Source organism: Pelodiscus sinensis, chromosome 14 (genome assembly GCF_049634645.1).
Source record: "Pelodiscus sinensis isolate JC-2024 chromosome 14, ASM4963464v1, whole genome shotgun sequence".
Lineage (NCBI taxonomy): Eukaryota > Metazoa > Chordata > Testudines > Trionychidae > Pelodiscus > Pelodiscus sinensis.
Genome location: NC_134724.1, coordinates 39482660 through 39507930, shown reverse-complemented (window position 1 = coordinate 39507930; position 25271 = coordinate 39482660). Strand labels below are relative to the sequence as shown.

At 44.5% G+C, this 25271-nt stretch overlaps 1 protein-coding gene and 1 long non-coding RNA gene across 13 annotated transcripts in view; one reads left to right on the top strand and one right to left on the bottom strand.

Annotated features, from left to right (window-relative positions):
• The window catches only part of CHRNA5 (cholinergic receptor nicotinic alpha 5 subunit), a 56109-nt gene that overhangs the window by 16285 nt on the left and 14553 nt on the right, over window positions 1-25271 (top strand). For 2 of the 3 annotated variants that reach the window (XM_075897599.1, XM_075897600.1), the window contains 4 exons: window positions 6912-7063; window positions 8027-8071; window positions 14649-14758; window positions 18799-19630. In XM_075897599.1, coding sequence (XP_075753714.1) covers window positions 6912-7063; window positions 8027-8071; window positions 14649-14758; window positions 18799-19630 — 1139 coding nt within the window. Of the gene's footprint in view, window positions 1-823; window positions 1022-6911; window positions 7064-8026; window positions 8072-14648; window positions 14759-18798; window positions 19631-25271 lie in introns of all 3 variants that reach the window. The other variant, XM_075897598.1, reaches the window with a different exon arrangement.
• Window positions 10272-25271, bottom strand: part of LOC142818357 (uncharacterized) — a 50093-nt gene continuing 35093 nt past the window's right edge. For 5 of the 10 annotated variants that reach the window (XR_012895844.1, XR_012895843.1, XR_012895845.1 and 2 more), the window contains exons 2-4: window positions 24381-24468; window positions 19844-20084; window positions 10272-11561 (exon numbers count right to left, since the gene is read on the bottom strand). This is a non-coding gene — a long non-coding RNA (uncharacterized LOC142818357). Of the gene's footprint in view, window positions 11562-19843; window positions 20085-24380; window positions 24472-25271 lie in introns of all 10 variants that reach the window. The other 5 variants (XR_012895839.1, XR_012895837.1, XR_012895841.1 and 2 more) reach the window with 2 other exon arrangements.

The window sequence follows — 25271 nt, the reverse complement described above, 5'->3', positions numbered from 1 at the left end:
CGACCTACGGATTCTCACAATGAAGGTGGCATTCCTACTTGCCATGACGTCGGTGCGTCGAGCGAGTGAATTAGTGGCTCTCTCTGCTGATCCTCCGTACACACTATTCTCTGACCATGGTGTGGTTCTTCGCGTACCACCCACCTTTCTACCGAGGGTGAATTCTGCCTTCCATATACACGAACCTATAAGCCTACCGACATTCTACCCCAAACCTCACTCCTTGCAGGAAGAGTCACGACTGCACACACTAGATGGCAGACAAGCTCTGGCCTTTTACCTCTACAGGACACGTGCCTTTAGGAAGTCTCGGTGTCTGTTCCTGTCTACAGCCGAGCGTTCCAAAGGCAAGCAGCTCTCCGCGCAACGCATCTCCAGCTTGATTGTCATGTGCATCACACGATGTTACGCTCTACGTAACAAATCGTTTCCGAGGCGACCTCATGCCTACTCTACCAGAGGCATGGCTACATCCACTGCCTTCCTTAGGGGTGTGCCATTGCAGGATATATGCCGTGCAGCAACCTGGTCATCTGCTCTTACCTTCGCTAGACACTATGCCCTGGCGAGCATACTGAAGACTGATTCAGCGGTGGCCCAGGCTGTCTTGTCCACAGCGCAGAGGCAATAAATCCGAAGCACACGTATAGCATTGGACCACTGCTGCGTACTCACCTCAAGTGGAGCACCCTCGGGGACACTACTCAACGAATAAGAGAGAGTAACCTTGTGCAGTAACGTCTGTTCTTCGAGATGTGTGTCCCCGTGGGTGCTCCATGTCCCGCCCTCCTCCCTGCTTCGGAGCTTCTGTTTTCTCTTTCAGATGCTTCCGGTTGGGAGGAAATTGACAAGACCAGACCACGCTCAGCTGAATGGCGTGAGGCAGCAGCCGCACATGCACAGTCCAGTGGGGCTACTGCTAGCAAAAATCCTCCGGTTTGCGGCGCCGAGACGAGCCCAGTACCTCAAGTGGAGCACCCACGGGGACACACATCTCGAAGAATAGACGTTACTGCACAAGGTGAGTAACTTTCTCTTCTTGGAGATCTGCAAATGACTCACCCCTCAAGGGCACCGTTTCGGGCACACCATGCACTCAAAGACGTAGCTAGCTTTTCTTCCCATTCCCTGAATGGAGCTCACCAGCTAGGTGTGAGAGGCATGCATGGAATGCAAGCACTTTCCCCTCACTCCCTTAGTGTTCACAGAATGGGATGAAAAGCAAACCACATCCCAAGGCACAAAGCTGCTGCCCCTCCCCACTCGCACCTGAAATGGCATCCTTATCATCCCTGCCCTCAGGCAACAGGACATGCAACTGCAACCTGCCATCCCCCTGTAGAAGCATATCACCATCGCCCTGTGGAAGATCACCACACCAGACAGCTACTGCCCCATCAGGAACCAGTTTGGCATGGTAAATCCACAGTCAGGGCCATGCTACTACAGGTAACCAAAGCCATCAAAAACATGCATAGCAGCATATTCATCGAAATAGCGTGCAGGAGTATCATCACTCTGGGCAATATCGACACCATCATGGATGGCTTTGTTGCTATGGAATTCCCTGACTGCGGAGGTAAGAGGCTATAGACATCTTGCCCATCCTCATCCTGTCCCCCTGGCCACTGTGCCTCACACTAAATATACAGGAAGGGGTATTATTTGATGGTGCTATAAATTGACCATAAGGGCTGGTTCACGGACATCGAAGTAGGGTGGTCGGGGAAGGCACACAACACTTTTAGAAGATGCATGCTGACACTTTATTCCCAGACCACACCATCAGGGTCGGGCATGTGGACATGCCCATGTATATCCTGGCCAACGCAGCCTACCCCTTGCTTCTCTAGCTGATGAAGCTCTACCTGGGCAGCCTGGACCTCTCCAAGGAGCACTTTAGTGCCGGCCGCAGCAGGTGCTGTATGGTCATGGAGTGTGGATTTGGCCACTTTGAAGGGGAGGTTCAGGAGTTTCCTCACCCGCCTGGATCTCAGCAAGTGCAACATCCCCTTCATGGTGGAGGCCTGCTGTGTCCGCCGTAACCTTTGAGAGAGTAAGGGGAAGGCTTTCCTGCCAGGGTGGGGGGCAGAGGCTGAAAGGCTGGCCAGTGCTTACAAGCAGCCAGATACTAGTGCAATTCGATGAACACATTAAGGGACAGTGCTAATTCAGGAGGCCTTGAAGGAGAGTTTCAGCCAAGGCCAGCTGAGAGAGACTACCCCAGGCCTATCCACAAGCAGTCTCTGCATTGCCTTTGTATACCTTTCCTCTCCCACCTCTCCCTTCCCACTTTCTCCCCTCCCTGCAGAGCAAATAAAAAAGACTTTTTTAAAAAACAAACAAGTCTCTTTATTTGGGGGATATAAAACAGGGGAGGGATTGGGTAAAGAACCTGGAATGGTGGGGAGGGCTCCGGGATGGAGCTGGGAGTGGCACCTGCTTTGGTTAGCTCTGGAGGCTTTGGCTGCCCTGGAGGTTCCACTGCTCTAGGTTTGGGGGCCCTGGTGGCCACTGGGCTAGGAAAGGATGCTATAGGAGTGGGGGTGAGGAGGTGACTGGTAGCCCACTCCATGCACAGGGCCATGTGCTCCATCACCCAGGTGAGGGAGGAGCATATGGCCTTGTACTGGCTTGTCAGCTGGTCCTAAGCGGTCTTCTGCTGCTCCTTGTCAGCCTGATGTTCCTCCTAGTCAGCGGCCCACTCCTGCTGTTTCTTGTCAAGCCCTCAGACGAGGGACTGGAAGCAGGCCATCTGCTCCCTCAGCAGATCTTCCCAGGTGCGTTTCTTCTGGTGGATCCCATGGAGTCAGGAGGATGGCATGGAAGGTGGTGGATGCACCACACTCACAGCTTAGCCCACCTGTGAAGAAAAGTTATAAGGGCAGTCATCCCAGGAGATAGTGTGCATGAAGCCTAGCCCTAATCTCTGAGCCAACACTGAAGGTGTTCAGACGATGGTGATGTGCTTTGAACAAGGCCATCTGTTGACTATACAGTGGGCACTTTCCTGCAGGGGCATGGATGTCCCAGGGGATGTCTCCTTCTCCTTGTCCTCCACAACCCCACCCATGTGAAGGCTGATGCTGGGCATGTCCTGGCCTCACTCAACAATGACAGGGTGACCGGCCCCTCTCCCAGGATGGCATCAAACTGGTCGTAGTACCAGCACGTGTGTGATGCCACCCTAAAGCATCTGCTCTGTTCCCTGGCCTTATTGTAGGCCTGCCAGAGCTCCGTTAGCTTCATGCAGAACTGATCGAAGGTCCACGTGTGACCCTTCTTGGGTAGGCTGGTGGCCATCCGGCTGTAGACATCATCATTGTGCCTTCTTGTGTGAAGATCCTGGAGATTGATCTTACCTCAGACTGAGAGGAGATCCGGGAACTCTGCACCAGTTCAGGACAGTACTCGCTTGTGTCTCTGGACACTTTCAGCTGAGGGTGCTGCAGGAGTGCTGGCAGCCATTGGCCATGGCTCCTGTGGTGTGGCACAGGGCTAGCAAGGTTGTCCTTGTGCCACAAGCCCTCTTGCAGCCTGCTGCTTTAAAAGGTCCATAGGAGAAATGGGAGCAATGGAGCTGGCAGGTGTGTCTAGAGCAGCCACAAGTACAGCTGTGAGAGGCCTCTGGAGGCCAATATTTCAAAATAGCAGCAGCTGAGTGTCCTCACTAATGCTATTTCAAAATAACAGTTTTGAAATGAGCATTATTCCTTGTGGAAAACAGGAGTACAGATTTAGAAATAACCAGCCAGTTATTTCACAATAATGGTCTTGGTTGTGTGGATGCTCTGCTTATTATTTCAAAACAAGGGGAGTAATTTTGAAATAAATTCGTAAGTGTAGACCAGGGCTAAAACACAGCAGAGCTGCTCCAGTCTGAAGTGTGGCTGGTAAGTGACTCAGAGAAGTTCAGAGCGAGGCTGGGGAGTCCTTTAAAGAGACTGTGGCTTCTCTCAGAAACGTAGCCAGCACACACACACTGTGCCACTGCCACATACACTCAGACTGTGCCACACACACTGCTGCACACACTCAATTTGTGTCATAAAGTCTGCCTCTCACATTTAAAGTGTCTCTCGTTCACATTCACATACTCTGTCTCTCTCTGGAGCTCTCAGCTCCACCTCTTCTGCTCAACACCCTGCCACTTTTTGGGGGCCCGGACCCGACTCTATACATAGTAATGTACCAAAATTTGTGAATTGGCCCCCATGTGAAAATTATTGCTCACCTCTGCTGTTGCTGTTGCAGCTGTCCCCAGTGGCCAATCTCAGTATTGCATCCCTCCCATCTCTGTGCCTCTCTTTTGCATTTCTCCTCTCTTTGCCCCCTCCTTTTCCATGTTATGAGAAATAGTCCCATTCCCAGCACTTCCCATTTTGCAGGCACAACCAAACCCTGACCATGGTTTAAGCTAGGGTAAGAGGAAACTGCATACCAAATTTGGTGGTAATTAGGGCAAGCGGAGTTTAAATATCCCGGGCTTCATTTGTATGTTCCTGGGCGCCGCCGTTTTTAAATCCCCCTTAGTCCGAACTCCGTGCCCGCGGATGCACGTGGCATGGAGTAGGTAGTTTGAATTAAAGATCCTAATTCGAACTACTGTTATGGAGACAATGGAAAAGCCTGTGTATTGTACCAGAGAAACAAAATTCAAAGAGATTACTGACTGTAATAGTATGACAGCCTGCAGGAGAGTATGCAAAGGTAGTTGACTCTTGAGCAGCCAAACCCACTTATCTTTTCATTCTTTGTGTATGAATGTTTATTGTCCCCTTGTCCTTCTATTGTGAAACAAGGCAACTGGTTTCTCTGTAACATTCACTATTTCCTTTAGTTCTGTATTCTGGCTAGATTCACTTCCTTTCTAAACTAAATAGCCTTAATCTTTTTAATTTCTTCTCATATGGAAATATTTCCATGTCTTTAATTCCCTTTGTTACCCTTCTCTGGACCTTTTTTATTTCTACAACATCCTTTTCAGATGAGTATCGCTACAGAACCCAGAATGTCACTTGAGGAGAAGTCATGAACTTATGTGACAACTTTATAATATTTTTAAGATGTATTGGGTAAGGAATAAAGCATAATAATAATCTTACTTGGGGTTTTGGTTGATAGTTGTTGTTTTTTACTCATTTTGAGCAAGTTCCAGTGATACCTAGGTATTTTTCCTGAGTAGTTTCAATCACTATAGAACCCCATTGATGTATATGAGCATTTTACATTTTCTTCCAATGCATATGTTCTCTTCCTTAACCACATAATAGTCTGATTCTAGCAGACTTACCTAGTGTTGTCCAGGTCTGGTCCAGGATGGGGCGGGGAGGAGGGAGGAGCTTGCCCTGTGCTTGGGGAGGGGAGAGAGGTCTGGTGCGACTTTGCTTTAAGTTCAGATAAGAAGAAATTACAAATTACAAATGTGGTGGTCCTAGTTCTTACCATTTTGGAAGAGTTCTTGAACAAACAGATTTGCAGACAGACAAAAAAACCTAAAATATATCATATAGATTCCTTAACCCTCCCCTACACAGTGCACAGAATCACATAGTAGAAACCAAACCAGAAGACCTGATTATGAGAGGGAAGAATTGCTGCTCTACTTTCTTCCTGGCCCTTCCATGCTTATATAGGGGTTTGTGGTTGGGAGGGATGAGGAGGAGCCAGAGCCAGGCAGTATTTTCTTTCTTCTGCAAGCTTTCTTGAGTTTACAAGTTATTGCTAGTCCCCCCCCCCCCAAATTGTAGTTCTACCCCGCCCAGCTGCAACTCCTGCTTCCCAAATAAGTTAATTAATGAACACGAATACTTAGATGACCAAGAAATCCAGGAAACATTTTAAAATTTTGTCTTACCTGGTGTTAGGAACATAATTACGTAGGAGTCTTTATTTTGCTCAAATTTGAAACAATTTACACCCGAGATTCAGTACAGTGGAAAATTCACTAATGTGGCTATATATGATGCTGTTCTAACCACTAGATGAACATATTCCTTTTACCTGAATTCGTTCCACCTTACTCCACTGAAGAAAGAAGGCGCAAAAAAAAAAAAAAAAAAAAAAAACAACCCAACCCTGACAGTCACCCCACCTGTAAAGCATGCTGCTTCTACTTTCTGATTCAGTTTTTATGTTTGCATCTTGGGAGGATGAGCTTGTGTTGTTTGATGCCCATTTAGGAGAGGGTGTTGTTAATTTGTTAATAGTTGTGTGAGAGCACTCTATTATGAATAAGCAACTATAATTAGTTTAGTGTCATTTCCTAGTTTAAAAAAACCTCTCTCTGCAGGATTTTTGCAATTATCTGGTACCTAGATGATTGTAAAATGGCCAGGTCCTTTCAGAGGTCCAGACAGGCCTGGGGACACTTCTGGGCTTTTGAGGCCCCTAGTGCTAATAAAAATAAATAATGGCACATGAAAACAAAATAAGGAACCAAAAAAGTGAGAAATAATTTCAATTGTTTTTAATATAACATGCTTTTCTAGTCTTTTTCTGTGCAAGAAAAATTAACAAGTGTCTAAATTTGAGGCTCAAGCCAAATGGCCCTTCTGCCCCTCCCCCACACTCCAGCCATGAAAATGGCACAAGAATGTTTTTTAATGTAACTTTTTCCAAAGTTACTCCAGAGATAGTGAGATAAGAGTCCATGTTCGTGAGCTTAAATTTAGAAAATATGATGGTGCTAACAAGAGTAATGGTATTAAAATCAGTGTGTTTTATCAAGCTAACTCTAGCTGACTTAACCTCCACCATCCTCATCGACAAAAAAGGGGATCAAATGAGAAATACCTTTTTATATGTACATACCTAGATCTATAATTATCAAGCTGTACCAATGTTCATTAAAATGAGTACATTGTGTTTCACTATATGTATGTATTAAACATCTTTATTTTATTCTGTAGGTATATCAGAACCCACTTTTATTGCTAAAAGCGAAGACCGTTTGTTCAAACATTTATTTCAGGACTATCAAAAATGGGTTCGCCCAGTCCAACACTTGAATGACACAATACAAATAAAGTTCGGCCTTGCAATCTCCCAGTTAGTGGATTTGGTATGTATGGTAAATAATTTTAAAGCTAAAAACTGAGCAAAGCTTTTAGAATATGGAAATGTTTATGAAAAATAACTTGATATTCGTGTCTGTGTCTGTGTCTGTGTCTGTCTGTCTGTTTTTAAAAAATACATTTCAATTACGAGGGAAGCCCCAGAGAGAGCCTCAGAGAAGTGAAGATGAAAGAAGAAAAACAGTGTTTTCAGATGCCACAGGGTGATGAAAATAAGTGGCCCTTGGACTTATTTTTGTTTTCCGTAAACTTAAACTAAAGCTTTTAGTGTCTGTACAGAGTTTTCTATAGTTAAAAATGTATTTCAATGAATAATACAAAATATGTTTTTAAATGGTAGCAGTCTATGTATATAGAATCAACAAAATAATATATAGGAAAGTTAGAGTACCCCAAAAGAGAAGAAATAATGATAGTGTGTTTGAACATATCAGTTCCATAAAAGAGGAGATAATGTACTGGCATGGCATAGTTTAGAACATTAAAGATGTAAAAATGATATTTTTAATGTACTTATTTAAAATGTTTCCTAATTGAACATCTTTTAAAAAGTGTATTCTGATTTTAAAAGGAAAAAAATTCAGTGAAGGCTTTTTCTACTCCCTTAATGGCTTTAAAGAGTATTTTCAATTAGTCATTTTGTTCCTTGATGGCTCTAGAAGTAAACAGTAGTATTAGACATGAAATGTTGTAAATTATACAAAGTAAATCAATGTTGGATGTGCAGGAGAGGGGAAATCACTTTCATTAACTTCTTAAGATGGTGGCTGTGTCAATAGCAGCTGGAAAATATAGACAAATGTGCTTTTCAAATGGAGTCTTTCTCAATGAATATATTTATATTGCAACTTATGAACCTCCTTTCAACAAAATCACCATTGGCTATAGTGAATAAGACATATAAAATACTTGTTCCCATAAAAAAACATGCTGCTTAATTTTTTTTATAGGACGAGAAAAATCAGTTGATGACAACCAATGTTTGGCTGAAACAGGTATGTGCAAATGTCAGCTGAAGAGTCCACTGATTAAAATGTAAAGTTGTAAGCAAACTTTTTAGGTGTTTATATATTTATAGGATTTTCACCTGAAAACTATACTGTTAATTAATGTAATTTGATATGGCATGTTTAATACAAAAGGTACATTGCGATGCTTGAAAGAATTAACCACAACATTCAGTTAAATGATTTAAAAAATACAAAAGTTATTTCAAAAAGAAAATTTCTAATAAAAATAACACAAGACATTTATTAAATGAAGATGTATATATTCAAACATATATTTTGAAATTCCAAAAACTGTCACAAGCACAAAATAGTGTAGCTTTGTACAATTACTTTTAAAAAGCTATTTTAAATTATACTCTAAAGGTATTTTTGGTCCTATTTTGATTAACACCTTTTAACTGGAAGTCAAGGAAGAGGATCTTGCTATAAACATCTAGTCGATTTATTCTATCCTAAGTATAGGTATTATCTCATAGGCAAGAAGTGCCCTCAAGTTATTATAATCAGAACCTAGAACTAAACTTTGAGGCAGTTAGTATCTTTACATGTATTTATCACTGAGTTACCCTTAAATTGTACAAAATACTTTAAAAGCATGGATTCCTTTCATCCAGTTACCATCTTCAGTCCTCTAACTCTTCTTTGCACCTTCATTGACTTTAAGAAAAATGTAGGGCCCCCTATCTGCAGTGAAAATGTGACTTACTAAATTATGTTTGTAGAACTTTCACAGTTTTCCTCTTTCCCATAATCACTCCCATGTATACTTACTTGTTTTCTGCATTGTTGGAGTTAGATTAGTGCCAGGATATGAGAGCGACAATGTAGATAATATAATATCTCTTACTGGACCAACTTCTGAGGTTGAAAAGTATAAACTTTTGAGCTACACAGAGCTATTCTTTTTGCCTTCTGACTAGAAAAAGAAGTGTCTGTAGTTTAAAAGTTTGTATCTTTCACCAACAGAAACTGGTCCATGTGACTGGGCATGCATACCATGCACTAGAGAAGAAAGGGTTAACCCCACACTCAGTGTGGTGAAAGTCCTGCCCCTCAGACCCATTTCTGGAAGTGTGGTAGGAAGTGACTCAGGGAGGCTAAGTGAGTGGTAGCTCCCACCCAAGTGAAGTCAACATATTTCAGTAGAATTTCCTGACCCAGTGACGGACCTCTGTATCACTGTTAAAACCCTAGGTTGGGATCCAGTGAAAATCGAGTGGGCCCAGCCACCTCCTGGTGGCTTTTCCCATCTCTGGGCATCTGCGGGCTCTTCTGTAGCCATTAGGCCACACTGTCCCGGTATTTTATTGATGCTAGTCGCTAGGTTGTGCTGCTTTGAATGCAAGAGCTGCTATAATTAACACTGTCCATGGAGTTGCACTGCCCTGAACCTACTGTACTGTCTTTTGCCTCTAAATTAGCAGTGGACAGCCTGCGGTCCATCAGCAGTGTTCCCTCTAACATTCTCTATCTTTGGGCAGGTTGAATTTTCTTATGTGCAACACCAGTATTGAGGTAGTCGAGTGCAGGGGTGGACTGGCCGGTTGGGCGGTTGTGACGGACTGGCCAAAGCCTGCACTACGGGCGGCGCAGCCCCATCCAGTCCACCGGTCGGCGGAGGAGCAGAGCGCTGCCGGGGAGGGGGAACTGCGGCGATTCTCAGCGCCGGGTTGCCTGTGTGCAGCTGTGGTGCGAGGAGGCGGAGCACCAGCAGACACCAGGACACTGGCGTGACGTGGCCTGGATGATTTTAAAGGGCTGCGGCAACTTGGCTCTGGCTGAGTGTCCCCAGGAGCTGGCTGCGGCGCTCGGCGGAGCCAGGCCCCGCCCCGCCGGCTCCAGTCCTGCCACGGCCCCAGCCCCTATCAAAATTGTTCAAATTGGGCCCCACACTTCCTAAAGCTGGCCCTGCTGCTTTCTGCTTCTGACTCAGCTTCTCCTAGCTCTAACAGGGCACAAGGCCCTTAGAAAAGCAGTTGCCATGCCTGGTTGCTCCTGGAGTCTGATCCCAAATTACCACACCCAGCTCCAGAAGCTTCTGGGTGTGGAGTGCTAAATCTGCCCAGCAACAGTAACACTCAGTTCACTCCTACCTCCCCCACAGGGGTCTCTTAAAAGATAGCTCCCTATTAGGTGCATGGGTTACAACTTCATCTAACAAAAATAATAAAAGGATGGTGGCATTTGTGCGGAATATATACTTCTCCTCCCCCTTGCAATTAAGTGTGGCCAATTACATTGTGCTATTAGTGAAATAAGACCATAGAAACTACTCCAAAATATACATTTTTATTAATGACATGCCTCAAGACAAGAAACAACAATTGCAGGCACTGGTCTCTGAAGGCCAGTTAATATCCCGCGCAGTGCTCTAAGCCACACTAGAGATCGCGGACATGGACTCCAGGTCCATAGCCACAGCAGTCGTCATGCATCACGCATCCTGGCTCTCATCTTCCTCCTTCCCAAGGGAAATCCACACTGCAATATAGGATCTTTCATTTGATGGGCACAAGCTCTTTGCTGCCAACACCAGTAAGGTCTTCCACTCCATGAAGGACACTCGAGCAACCCTGAGATCCTTGGGCATACAAACACCTATGCTAAAGAAGAAACAATACATGTATCAGCCATACCAACAATAGCAGTACCCCTATTTTTCACACCAAGCACAGCATCAACAGTATGATACTCATTACCAACAATGCCAGAGTCCCAGAGCCCAGAGATGTTGCCTCCATCTTCTGGGGTGATCCAATTTGCAGTCTCCAATAAGCAAATCTGAGGCAACAGTCCAGAGTATTGAAAACAATCTACTTCCAGCGACCAACCCATCCTTCACCTTCTGTTTACAACCATTCCATAACTGGGAAGCTATCACTTCAGTCCTTTGGGTCCTGGCGATCATTCAATCCGGATATACCATTCCATTCACATCTGCACCTCCCAAGCACCACCCCCTCTGTCCCTCTTCAGGGACCCTTCTCACATGCTATTTCTCCATTCAGAGACGCAACACCTTATCCACCTCGTAGCCATAGAGCCAGTGCCTACTCAACATAGAGGGAAAGGGTTTTATTCATGTTATTTCTTTCCACAAAATAAAAATGGGATGGTGACCCATTTTAGACCTCTGGGGTTTGAAGAAATATATACAAAAAAAAAATTCAGGATGGTCACTTTTTCCACTATAATTCCAGCACTGGTGCTCGGAAATTGGTTTTCAGCTCTTGCCCTCCATCCAGCACATAGATGCTTCCTCAGATTTACATTTTATCAATACACTGTCCTTCCCTTTGGTCTTTCCACAGCACCACGAGAGTTTTCAAAGCTACTGGCAGTGGTAACTGCATATTTAAGAAAGCATGACCTGATAATCTTCTCATATCTGGACAGTTGTCTGCTGAAGTCTCCAACCCATTCTCACGCTCTTCATACAGCATCAGTGATGATGCAGTGTTTTCAAAAGTTGGGCCTACAGATAAACAGAGACAAGTCAACATTGACACCTACCCAACAAATCCACTTCATAGCTACCTTTCTTGAATCCACTACTGGCTGAGCCTCTCTGCAACAGGAAAGATTCAGAGCAATCTGCAGTCTTGTACACACCATTCACATCAGCCCGCAGGTCCCAGCTCACAACTGCCTCCAACTACTGGGACAAGTGGCAGCCTCCACCTTATCCCCAATGCCTGCCTGCACGTGAGATGCCTTCAATCCTAACTAGCTTCAATATACAATCCAAAATGGCACAAGCTCCTCAAATACTTCACAATGCCATCTACAGTCAAAGACTCACTACTGTGGGGGGCCATCCCACTACACATATGTAAAGGGGTTTCATTCCAACAAGAACACCCCACAATCACCATCACAACAGATGCATCCCTCACAGGATGGGGAGCACACATAGGAGAAACCACAATGCAGGGACTATAGTCCACTTCCAAAACCACCTTCCATATCAACCTCCTTGAGCTCAGAGCTATAAGCTACACCTGCCTCCACTTCCTCTCTATCATCAGAGGCCGCAATATAAGGATCATGACAGACATTGTAGCATGCATGTTCTATGTGAACAGGCAGGGTGGAGCTCATTTCCACTCTCTCTACACAGAGGCCATCAAACTCTGGAATTGGTGCCTCAAACACATCACCACCATATCCGCCGCATGCCTACCTGGTATCCAAAACACCACAGTGGGCAAACTCAATCATTGCTTCCCCATACAACATGAGCGAAAGTTGGACAATTCTGTCCTACACACCATTTTTCAATGCTGGGGGTTTCCCCAATTCGACCTATTTGCAACAGCCCAGAACAAAAAATGCCCAGAGTTCTGTTCCATACCAGGTCTGGGATCCCACTCCAGGGGGGATGCCTTTTTGCTCACATTTACCATCATGGGTTTTTTTATGCCTTCCCACCCATATTCAACAGGGTAATACAGAAGATCAGAACAGACAATTCACATGTCATCTTTATAGCACCAGCATAGCCCAGGCAACCATGATATCCGTTTCTGATGGGAACGTTGACCAATCCCCCCATCCCTCTCCCACTTCAGTCAAATCTCCTATCTCAATGCCATAGCCAGACTCTTCACCCCAACATAAACTGCCTCCACTACAGAGCCTGGCTACTCAATGGTTTTCTCATGAACAGCTAGTGTGCTCAGAACCAGTACGCATAATCTTTATGCACAGCAGGACACTAACCACACACATTGCCTACCTCCAAAACTGGAAGAGGTATGCTGCTTGGTTCACGCAAAAACATACCTCCCCAACCTCTGCACCTCTTCACTCAATCCTTGATTATTTACTGGAACTTAAATCCACAGGCCTCTCTACTAACTCTATCAAGGTTCATACCGCTGTCATTACCACTTTTCACACAAAGGTAGATAATGACACAATATTTGCACATCCAATCACTAAAATATTTATGAAGGGCATCCAGGCATACCCAGATATCAGACCACCAACGCATCCCTGGGATCTACATCTTGATCCTTAATGCACTCATGCACAAACCCTTTGAGCCTTTGGCCACATGCTCTCTCTTACACCTCTCCATGAAAACAGCCTTCCTGGTCACAATCACCTCTGCCAAAAGGGAGGGAGAACTCGGAGGCAGACCCTTCATATACCACCTTCTTTCAAGATAAAGTCATGCTTTGCACGCACCCTAAATTTCTGCCCAAAGTGAATTCTTCCCTCCATCTAAATGAACCTATTTACTTACCAACATTCTTCCCGAAACCACATACCAATGGCTTTGAGTCTGCCATGCACACTAGACATACATAGGGCACGATCTATCTAAATAGAACTAAACCATTCAGAAGGACTCCTATGCTCTTTGTCTCCACCGCACCACAATCTCAGGGAAATGCCATCTCCAAACAGAGACTCTCTAAATGGATATCTGACTGCATACTCCTGTGCTACCAGCTCAAACAAATCCAGCCTCCTGACTCCATCAGAATACATTTTATACCTTCTGTCTGCATGGCTACTGCCTTCCTATGCAATGTTCTCCATGTCGAGCTATGCAAGGCAGACACATGGACATGATAACCCACATTTGCACAACACTAATCTCTGTTACAGGACACTGCAGCTGACACTAACATGGGCAGAGCTGTTTTGTCCACAGCCGTCCAGCCTGATCCAAAGCCCCTACCATCCTAAGGGACACTGCTTACAGTCACTGAGCGGAGCACCTACAGGGACATCTCTCAAATAAGAGGAGGCTACTCACCTATGCAGTAACTGATGTTCTTTGAGATGAGTGTCCTTGTGGGTGCTCCACTACCCTCCCTCTTCCCCTTTACTTCGCATATGACACACGTCCATTGTAGAGAAGGAACTGAGGAGCCTGGACCCTGTGCATGCTATTTATACTCTGATGGCTTGCCAGGCAGGCAAAGCCCATGCATGGCCTAGGGCAGGGGGAGAGGGGTACTGCAGAGAAAATCTCCGCTCAAAGGTGCTAGGATGCACCTTGACCTGAGTGGAGCACCCAGAGGGACACTCATCTCAAAGAATGTCAGTTATTGCATGGTTGAGTAACCTCTTTTTATGTTACATTATTTCTAGTGTTAAAGGATCCAGAAATCACTGGCAGTCTAATGCTGGCAGAAATCACTGGCAGTCTAAGGCTCTTCTGCTCTGACCCCAAGTTTAGATCATCTTTAGATACGTTTCCAAAACTTTGGCTCCTAATCCAAAACAAACTTTTTTTTCAAGTTAGCCCCTCCTTATTTTGTGACTGCTTTAATTTACATTGTTAGAGGTTTTTATGTTTTTTAAAACTCCATACAGCTGTACTGTGTATTTAAATGACTCTTAAAACTGAAAGAAAAATTGGATCAGGTAGATAATGACTAATTGGGTCACTATGTTCATTTTAATATGCAAGATGTGGAAGCAAAAAGTCTGATTCCTCTTTTACAGCACTTCCATTCTGTTTTCATCCAAAAGCTGTCTGTCTATATATTACATGATTTAAGTCAGTTTTACAGATACTATAACATTTATCATGTATTTATAGGAATGGATAGATGTAAAATTAAGGTGGCAACCTGAAGATTATTCTGGAATAACATCTATTCGTGTCCCATCAGAGTCAATCTGGATTCCAGATATTGTGTTGTATGACAAGTAAGATTTTTTAAATGAATCTATCTCTGCCACATTAACTGTTTGCTCTACAAAAAGAACAAAGCATGGGTTCTGCAGAATAGTGTGTGATCACATATTTAGACTTATACACTCATAAAATGTCAGAGTTAAAAATAAATGGACCAATTTTTTGTCATCCCTAGACTTCTGAGCTCTTTGCTTTACAACCTTAATGTTTTTCTAGCATTACCTTTTTCTATGGAATTTTCTAGGATTTTTTTTTTAAAGTTCCCTCATATGAAACAATTGGCTAGTCAGAAGCAGTGTTCCCTCTAACAATTTCTATCCTTGGACAGGTTGAAATTTCTTATGTGTAACCCAATATTGATGTCGATGTGCACCACCAATGCAAACAAAAAACACTATATATATATATATATATATATATATATATATATATATTCTTTGTGTGTGTGTGTGTACATATATGTACACACACACATACACACACACTAGGGGGCTGCACTCCTTGCTCACTACACTCGTCAACCGCCCTCTGTCTGGGGGGAGGAAGCCTTTCCTTTCCCCCCCATCTGCCAGGGAGGGCCAGGCCAAGGAGTAGCAGCCCTGGCCTGTCCCCTCACTTCCCAGCTGCTGAGAAGGGCTGAGGCCACACCAGCCCCATGCTCTGCCCCGGCCACCGACGGGGGTTCCAGGCTGAGGCCTTGCCAAGCCCCATGCTCTCCCCGGCCACTGGAGGTGGGGCCGAGGCTGCGACCTGACAGTCCTGGCTCCTGACCACTGGGGAAAGGGAGGAGGCAGGGGGGAGGGAAGGTAGAGGCAGGCGGGATGCAGAGTGACGTGATGATATCACTCTTGTCCCACGGGGAAAAAAATGATGTATAGAGATAAGGATGTTAAGGACTAGTTGACTAATTTGACTATCCAATAAGCAAATGCTTATTGGATAGTCGAGTCGACTAGTTGCTTCCCCCCCCACTTGCTGCCTTTATCTGATAGAGGCAGCAAAGGTGGGGGGAGGGGAAGTGGCAGTGCCGCATGGAGCCCGGAGTACATGATCCATGTGGCACTGCCCCTTTGAATAGCCATGAGCTCCCCACAGCTGATCCCAGACTCTGTGCGGCGCTGCTCCTTTGAAACGCTGCTGTGGCATTTCAAAAGGGCAGCGCTGCACAGAGCCAGTGGGAAAGGCTGCTGGTAGCAATGCAAGTACAGCATGTGGAGGGGCTATGGCTGGTAGGGCTGCAGAGGAAGAGGCTGGTCAGTGGCTGGGGCCAGAGGGTAGGCCAGAGTGGCCAGCAGTGATAGTAGCATGGAGCAAGGAGGATGCACTGGCTCTGGTGGGAAGAGGCTGGTCAGCATGAAAGGCAGGGGTGTGTGTTCTGGGCTTGATCCAGCCGATGGTAGTGTGGGGCCAGAGGAACAACCTAGAGCTGGAGGTGGGGCAACATGAGTGATGCGCTGACATCACCTATCTCTATATATCTATCCACACACACCCACACCTCCTTGGAGTATATGTATCCTCATCCTAACTCAAGTTAGTAAACATCAAAATGCATATTATCCACACATAGCTCAGTTTTAAGATGCTAAACAAATCTGAGTCATCTAGAAATAATATTTGCAAGGAGAACATGACAGTATTTATTGACACTGCACAGGAGATTAAAAGGCATTCACTAAAGCTTATATAGTTTCTCTGGAGAATGTTTAGAATCCATGCTGTAAAAATAGATAGAAGTTCTCCTGGTCTGAAACTTTCACTTTGTGTGTCTCACAACTCCAAGAGCTGAAGCCCCAGAACAAATTAACACATGGCTGCAGAGTTTGTAGGCAGATGCATGTTTCAAAGAGCTTGCAAATAAGGTTTCATCCAATAAAACAACTAACATCACACTTAGTACTTGCTACTTCTGACTCATAAGAGCCAGAACTCTACCACATAGCAAAGATTTGGCCTTATTGCAATACAATATACCATATATTAATTAGTAACACAGATATTTTTTAAAAATGAATTAAGATCAGAGTTTTAGATATCTGCAGCATTCAAAATTCTGATAAAAGAATTGTTTTTTTCTTACCGTAAGCCTTTAACACATATGTACACTTTTTTTGAAATGTAATCATGCAAATGTCCTGCCACACACACACATACCATGCAACCTGCACCCTCCACTCTTCCACCCCTGCAACCCAACCAGCCAGAGAAGACTGCAGCAAGTGACTAAGGAGGACATCCCAAAAAAACTGCCCCTGCCTGCACCTCACTGCACAAATGCCAGCACCCACTCACTCCTTTCTCCCACCTACCCCATGCAATCTGCTCCCCCCAGCCCAGCTGGGGGCTGGGATAAAATCCAGTTTCTCAGATTAGCAGGCACCAGCAGTCTAGTTGGGAGTAAGAACAGGATCAGCACAAACAAAGTATCCACACCTCCCCCACCTCACTCCAGGACACGGCATTAACAAACTCCTCCTCTCTACCTCACCCCAAAGCCAGCACCCACCCACTGACCCTCTCTGTCCCCCACCTACCCCATGCAGTAAGCCCCTTACCTCCCTTCCCAGACCAGTTGGGTTGAGGAGATTGTTGGGTTTCTGACTCTTCCCCTCTCTCTCCTCGCACACAGGACTCTCTAAACTCCACTCCCCTCTGACTCCTCCCCCCCAGCTAATTAATTAATTAATTACTCAGTAACTCCCTCTCTCCCCACAGCCATTTAGTCTCTCCTTATCTCATGTGCATTCTTGCTCTGGGAGCTCTTCAGTTCAAGCATGCAGCTAGCTCTGTTTAGCTGCTGCTTAGAGATGCTTTACCTTCCCACCAGTCAGCTGAGCTCCCTGCCTGCACGGGAGTTTTGAACTTCTGAGCAGGGCTCAGAAAATAGCTGCATGGCCATGCAGGCATGCAGCTTACAGTGAACCTAGGTCAGAAGTAGTAAGCTGTCCTGCACAAACATGCATTCAGTTATACTGAAAAGTCCTACCTGAACAAGGACACCATTCTGAATACAAACTAATATTGGTTGAGGCAGCCAATATACACCATCATACGATATACAAGTATACCTTTCTTATACAGCTATGCAGAAAAGTAATAGAACTTGGAGAGAGTGAATTTTGAAGGAAAGTTTTTGCATACACAGTGCCTGTGAAACACTGGTAGACTTCTTAGTAAAAATCTATTATTGTATTTATAAAATAAAGTTTGCAGGCATGAAGTGTTTTGTTTGGGGTTTTTTGTATGCATAATTAAAGTAAAATTAATTTTCATCAGCCCACCAAGGGTACGTCTAAACTACATGGCTCCGTCGACGGAGCCATGTAAATTTGTTGTTTAGGCAAAGGTAAATGAAGCCGCGATTTAAATGATTGCGGCTTCATTTAAATTTACATGGCTGCCGCGCTGAGCCGACAAACAGCTGATCAGCTGTTTGTCCGCTCAGCGCGCTAGTCTGGACGCTCCCCTGCCGACATCAAAGCCCTTTGTCGGCAGCCCCAGTAAACCTCATCCCATGAGGAATAACGGGGCTGCCGACAAAGGGCTTTGATGTCGGCAGGGGAGCGACCAGACTAGCGCGCTGAGCCGACAAACAGATGAACAGCTGTTTGTCAGCTCAGTGCGGCAGCCATGTAAATGTAAATGAAGCCGCGATCATTTAAATTGCGGCTTCGTTTGCCTTTGCCTATGTGTCTAATCTACATGCCTCTGACGAAAGAGGCATGTAGTTTAGACACAGCCCAATATGTACATCCATTAAGCAGGGGTAATTTCTATCAACAGTCAGTTTTGACTTTTTCTTGTTGAGGCACTAAAGTGGTTCCAAAACGTTGCACAAAACATGTTTTGTTTTTCCACAAGCACTTTAAATTTAAAAACAGAGTCTAGATCTGAGGATAAAAGTACAAAATTTCCACTGTAAAGCTAAATATCTGAGATTGATAAGCATCTGAAGTGACACTTTGGAATGGTAATGTTAGCAAATGTTAACAAAGTATTTGGTTGTAACATATATCATCACATAACCAAATATGCATATTTTTTGTTTCAGTACAGATGGCCGTTTTGAAGGAACATCTACAAAAGCAGTTGTAAAGTATGATGGAACTGTTGCTTGGACTCCACCAGCAAACTACAAAAGTTTGTGTACCATAGATGTTACATTCTTTCCATTTGACCTCCAAAACTGCTCCATGAAATTTGGTTCCTGGACTTATGATGGCTCACAAGTTGATATAATTCTAGAAGATTATGATGTTGACAAGAGAGACTTCTTTGATAATGGAGAATGGGAAATAGTAACTGCAACAGGAAGCAAAGGAAACAAAACTGATGGATGTTGCTGGTACCCATTTATTACATACTCATTTGTAATTAGACGATTGCCCCTTTTTTACACACTGTTTCTCATTATTCCATGTATAGGACTTTCATTTTTAACTATCCTTGTCTTTTATCTCCCTTCAAATGAAGGTGAGAAAATTTCTCTCTGCACTTCAGTACTAGTGTCTTTGACTGTTTTTCTTCTTGTTATTGAAGAAATTATACCATCATCTTCTAAAGTTATACCGCTTATTGGAGAGTACTTGGTATTTACTATGATTTTTGTGACCTTGTCCATTGTGATAACTGTTTTTGCTATTAATATTCATCATCGTTCCTCTTCTACTCACAATGCTATGGCACCTTGGGTCCGCAAGATATTTCTTCATAAACTTCCAAAGCTACTTTGCATGAGAAGTCATGTAGATAGATACTTTGCTCAGAAAGAAGAAACTAGAAATATCAGTGCATCAGAATCATCTAGGAATACCTTGGAAGCAGCTATAGAGTCTATCCGATACATTACAAGACATATCATGAAAGAGAATGATGTTCGTGAGGTGTGTATTGGTGATGTTGTACTCATTTAAAATTAAGCCATTGTTTACATGTCTATTCTAATTTCTAAAGAACCTATTTCTGTTTTTATCTAGTATAGTAGTGACCAATTATTTCCTGAAATAGTTAAAATGCTAGCTTTGTTTCAAGATGTCCTGCTTTTGGGGAGCAATTAAAAAGGCCTGCAAGGAATCTGTACATGTTTGATCAACTACCTTTGAGTACTGTACACTTCTTCTTTGAGTAGTGTCCCTATGGGTGCTCCACTGTAGGTGTTGGGTCATCTCAGCGCCGCTGATTGGAGTTTTCATGAGCAATGGTCAGCAAGACCGCACATGTGTGGCATGTGCCTTGCGCTGTTCACACCTTCTGATCTCTCGCGCAGTCCGGCTCCCACCAGTTCCTTCTTTGCTGCCCCAGGTCACAGATGTAGCAAGACCTCTCTCCTCAACAACTCTAGTCAGAGTAGAAAATTTTGTTTTACATTAATTTTGGTACATAGTTCAGTCAGATTCTTGTTGTAAGTCATAGTATAGCTATAGTTACTTTGTTAATTTTTTTTCTTTTCTGTGTTAAACATTAAAAAAAAATAAAGGAACATATAACAGAACTATATAAATCAAAAGAAAAGTAAACTACAATCTGCTTGTCCACTATCTAAGCAGCAGTAACCGGCTCCTCAACCATGCCGAGTTCGCCAGGGTTTAAAAAGTGCATCACATGCCAAGAACCTGTGTCGGCCTCCGACGGTCACTCAGACTGTATTAAATGTCTGGGTGAATCTCATGTGCCTCAAAAGTGCATACACTGCACAAAACTGACACTGAGAGTGCAGTTTGATAGGGAAATGAGGCTCAGGATGTTCTTGTTTGATAAGGCCCTGCAGCCCTCACATTGTGACTTGCCGAGGGGAGAAAAACGGAGAGCTTCTCCTACAGTTGCTCCTGCTCATAAAAGGGCTTCACTAGCATGCTCTTTACCACCAGCCTCCACAAGTAGAAGCAGTACCAGAGAGAAGCTAGGAACATCTGGTGCCATGAAACTGCACCTCAAAATGGCCTCAGAGCCAAAAACTCGGCACACAAGATCTACAGCACCGGTAGGTATGGCACCGGCAAGACAATTGGCACCACCAACCTTGGCACCGCAGGAGACGGCACCGTCTTCCTCATCAATAACCTAGTCTGCACCAGGCCAATCAGTGCAGCCATCGGCACTGATCCATACCCTACAGACACCGGCACCAAGTACAGTGCAAACATTGGTACCGGTACAGTGCAGACACTGGCACCGGTTATAATACAGACAATGGCACCAGCGCATTCAGCACTGATAGTAACATATGAGCTGGAATGTTTTACACTAGAAGAGAATGGTGCTGCCTCAGCATCAAGGAAGGCAACTCATAAATCCCGCAGATCACAGGATCTGAGTCCAGAACCACTTACTTTTTCACCTGCTCCATCACCCTCACCTACACTTTGATGACCATATCAGAGAGATAGCTCCTTATCACCTCCCCCATCTTCGAAGGGCTCTTTTAGGTCACTCCATTCTCCACTTCTTTCTCCTCATTCTTACTATCTTGAACGCAGGTTGAGTGTCGGTTCACCACGATACCACTCTCCCGACAGATGGGAATACCGACACTATAGCCACTCACACTCCTGCTGCCAGGAACACCCGCCCACATGAGGATACTCACCTTCTCCTCCACCGCATGGTCCTGAACCTATAGCATCATCTTCCATACCCCAACCAGTGCACCAGCTTTTGGATCTCTGAGGCAGACGACCAACAGCCAGATGTCTCACCAACAGACCAATCCTCCTCATCTCCGGATGAGGCCGTTGTCCCCGGGGACCAATCGCCACTGCATGACCTCAGACAATCCCAGGAGCTTTTTAAGAGGGTGGCCGTAAGGCAAGAAATACAGCTCACTCAGGTCCAAGAGAAGCAACATCATTTTCTTAAAAACTTCAGTCCTGCCAGCATGCAAAAATAATCGTCCATATAGATGAGGCTATTATGGAGGATTCTGATGAGATCTGGCAGACCCCAGCATCAATTACCCCAACTAACAAATGGGCGGTTAAAAAGTATTTCATTCCATCCAAAGGCGCAGACTTTCTTTTTTCCCCACTCACAACCAAATTCTTTAGTGGTAGATGCAGCTCAGCAGAGATCAAAACTTCCGCAATATAAAAATAATTCCAAGGATAAGGAGAGTAAACGCTTTGACATGTTGGGGCATAAGCTATACTCATCATCAACCCTGCTCCTCAGAATAGCTAATTGTACCGCGTAACTCTCCAACCATAATTTTAACAATTATACTAAACTAACTTCTCTTATAGAACATTTACCAGATTCAAAAAGACCGATATTGAAAGCAATCATACAAAAGGGGTATGATTCATCAAGGACCTCTGTACAAATAGCCTTGGACATAGCTGAGACAGGAGCATGGGCCATGGCAACTTCCATAGTCATGAGAAGAGCTTCCTGGGCAAGCTGCCGTAGTTCCTCGGGAACTGCAGACAAAAGTCAAAGACCTTTGATAAAGAAGAATTATTCTCAGGGAAGAAAGACAAGGTCTTGCACTCCAGTAAGGATTCAAGAACCACCCTTTGTACCTTGGGTATGTACACCCCACCAAACCAACGGCACCAAGACTTTTCATATCCCAGATAGTAGCAGTGGGGATTTGATCAATCCAGAATAAGACAGTGTCCACAGAAGTGGAGACCTCAACCAAATAACTGTAACTCCAGTCAGCATACAGGCAAACAGCAAGTTTGACTTCCAGGTCGAGGGCTTGCAACACCTTCCATTGTTCAGCCACCATGCTCAGTCTATTCCAGTCTTCCACCATCACCTGAGACCATATTATCACTGCTGGGCTACCATCACATCAGATAGCTGGGTCCTAGAGATTGTGTCATCAGGCTACACCATACCCTTCCTAACACTACCTCCCACTGTCCCACCATCCCCATCCCTCTTCAGGAACCCTTCTCATGAGGACCTGCTCAGAACGGAGGTCCTTCACCTCTTAGATATTGGAGCAGTAGAGAAAGTTCTAGAACAGTTCAAGGGCAGGGGATTCTATTCCTACTATTTTCTTTCAAAAAAGACGGGTGTATGGAGACCTATTCTAGACCTTTTGTAAACTGAATTGTTACTTACAAAAGCAATGCTTCAAGATGGTGACACTAGCTTCCATCATTCCAGCATTGGAGGAAGGGGACTGGTTCGCGGCCCTCTACCTGCAAGATGCCTACTTTCATATTACTATATGTTCAGCACACAGATGATTTCTATGTTTTGTGATCGGATTGGACCACTATCAGTACCATGTCCTACCCTTCGGTCTGTCATTGGTGCCTACAGTATTTTCCAAGATGCTTGCTGTCATAGCGGCATACTTACATCACTAGCAAGTTATGATTTATCCCTATTTAGATGACTATCTAATAAAAGGGCCATCAGAGACAGATAGTCTGTACATGATATCCATAACCAGAAGCATGTTCAAATGCTTAGGCCTCATTATCAATGAACAGAAGTCAACACTTCTACCTACAAAAACCTTAGAGTTCATTGGAGCCTATCTAGACTCAACCGTGGCAAGAGCGTACCTACCAATGCAATGATTCCAAGCTATCCAAGACCTTGTTTTTACCATCACAAACAGCCCCACAGTTCATGGGACATATGGCAGCTACAACTTACTTGGTTGGTCATGTGAGGCTCCACTTCCATTGCCTTCAACTTTGGCTAGCTTCCGTTTACTCTCACAGGAAAAGGGACATACGCAGACAGGTGTCCCCATCTGCCTATGTCATAACATCTCTGAAGTGGTGGACTGAGCCAAACTATCTTTTACATCAAGACCAACCTACCACACAGATAACTACCAATGCCTCCCTCGTGGGATGGGGAACTCATATGGGAGCCATATCTGTTCAAGGCCTATGGACAACCAAGGAATCTACCTTGCACATCAACTTACTGGAACTCAGGGCAGTTGCAAATGCATGCAAACGTTTCCTGCCACACATCCAGGACCACAGTAAGGATACTTACCGACAACATTGCCACAATGTATTATATAAACCACCATTCTCGCTCTCTATGTGCCGAAGCGATTCGACTGTGGAACTGGTGCATCCACAACATGGTTACCCTTAAAGTTTCCTACTTATTGGGAGCCAACAATGTGTTAGCGGACTCATTCAGCAGACCATGAATGGGAGCTCCATCCACATGTCCTCCAGCTGATTTTTGATTGTTGGGGTCGCCCACATATAGACCTTTTCGCCTCATACAAAAAAGTGAAATGCCAGCTAATGCTGTTCAAGGGCTGGCATAGGTCAAGGATCTCTAGGGGATGTCTTTCTCCTCCACTGCAGGAGGAGAGGCCCTCTTATCCGTTTTTCCTCCTACACCACTCATCCCCAAGGTTCTCGAGAAGATCAACAGAAACGGCACAGCAGTGATTCTCATAGCCCCATTCTGGGCACGGCAAACATGGTTCCCTTACCTTTATTAGATGTTTCCTCACTCATCTTATCACTTTCCCCATGTATCCTGATCTCCTAACCCAACACAACGCTAATTCACCTTCAACCTCATACGCTACGGTTGACAGCCTAGCTTATAATTGTTTCCAAGAACACAAATTCCAATGTTCAGAGAAAGTGAGAAACATTTTATTACATAGTAATAGAATCCACTCGATCCACTTACCTTCAAAAGTGGCGCAGATTCATAACTTGGTGCACCGGTAGGAAACTGGATCCACATATTGCACCTTTGTGCCATCTTGGATTACATCCTGCTATGAAGAGAAACAGGGTTAGCTCTAGTGTCTTTGAAAGTACATCTAGCGGCTATCACCGCATTCCACACCTCAGTGGATGGTTCTCCAGTATTTGCACATCCTACCCCACACGTAGATGCCTCAAGGGTCTCTCCAACTTATATCCTCCACTAAGGTTACCACCACCTGCGTGGGACTTGGAGCTAGTTTTGGACACTCTAACCTATGCTCCCTTTGAGCTGATAGCAACTGCTCCTCTTACAATAATAATGCTTAAAGTTACATTCCTGCTAGCCATTATTTCTGCTCATGGCATCATCTGTTATAGTTCTAGCCTTCACAGCCTCCTGTGGCAAGAAGTTCCACAGGTTGACTGTGCGCTGTGTGAAGAAGAACTTTTGCTTATTAGTTTTAAACCTGCTGTCCATTCATTTCATTTGGTGTCCTCTAGCCCTTCTATTATGGGAACTAATGAAGAACTTTTCTTTATTCACCATTTCCACACCACTCATGCTTTTATAGACCTCTATCATATCCCCCCTCATTCTCCTCTTTTCTATGCTGAAAAGTCCCAGTCTCTTTAGCCTCTCTTCATATGGGACCTTTCCAAACCCCTAATCATTTTAGTTGCCCTTTTCTGAACCCTTTCCAAGGCCAAAATATCTTTTTTGAGGTGAGGAGACCACATCGGTACACAATACTGAAGATATCACGTACCATAGTTTTATACTTCCCCTCCTCCTTCTTCCCCTGGTTTCCCCCTTCCAGCTCCCTCCTCCCAGGTTTCCTCCTCCCCTCTTCCACCCTCTCTCTTCCTC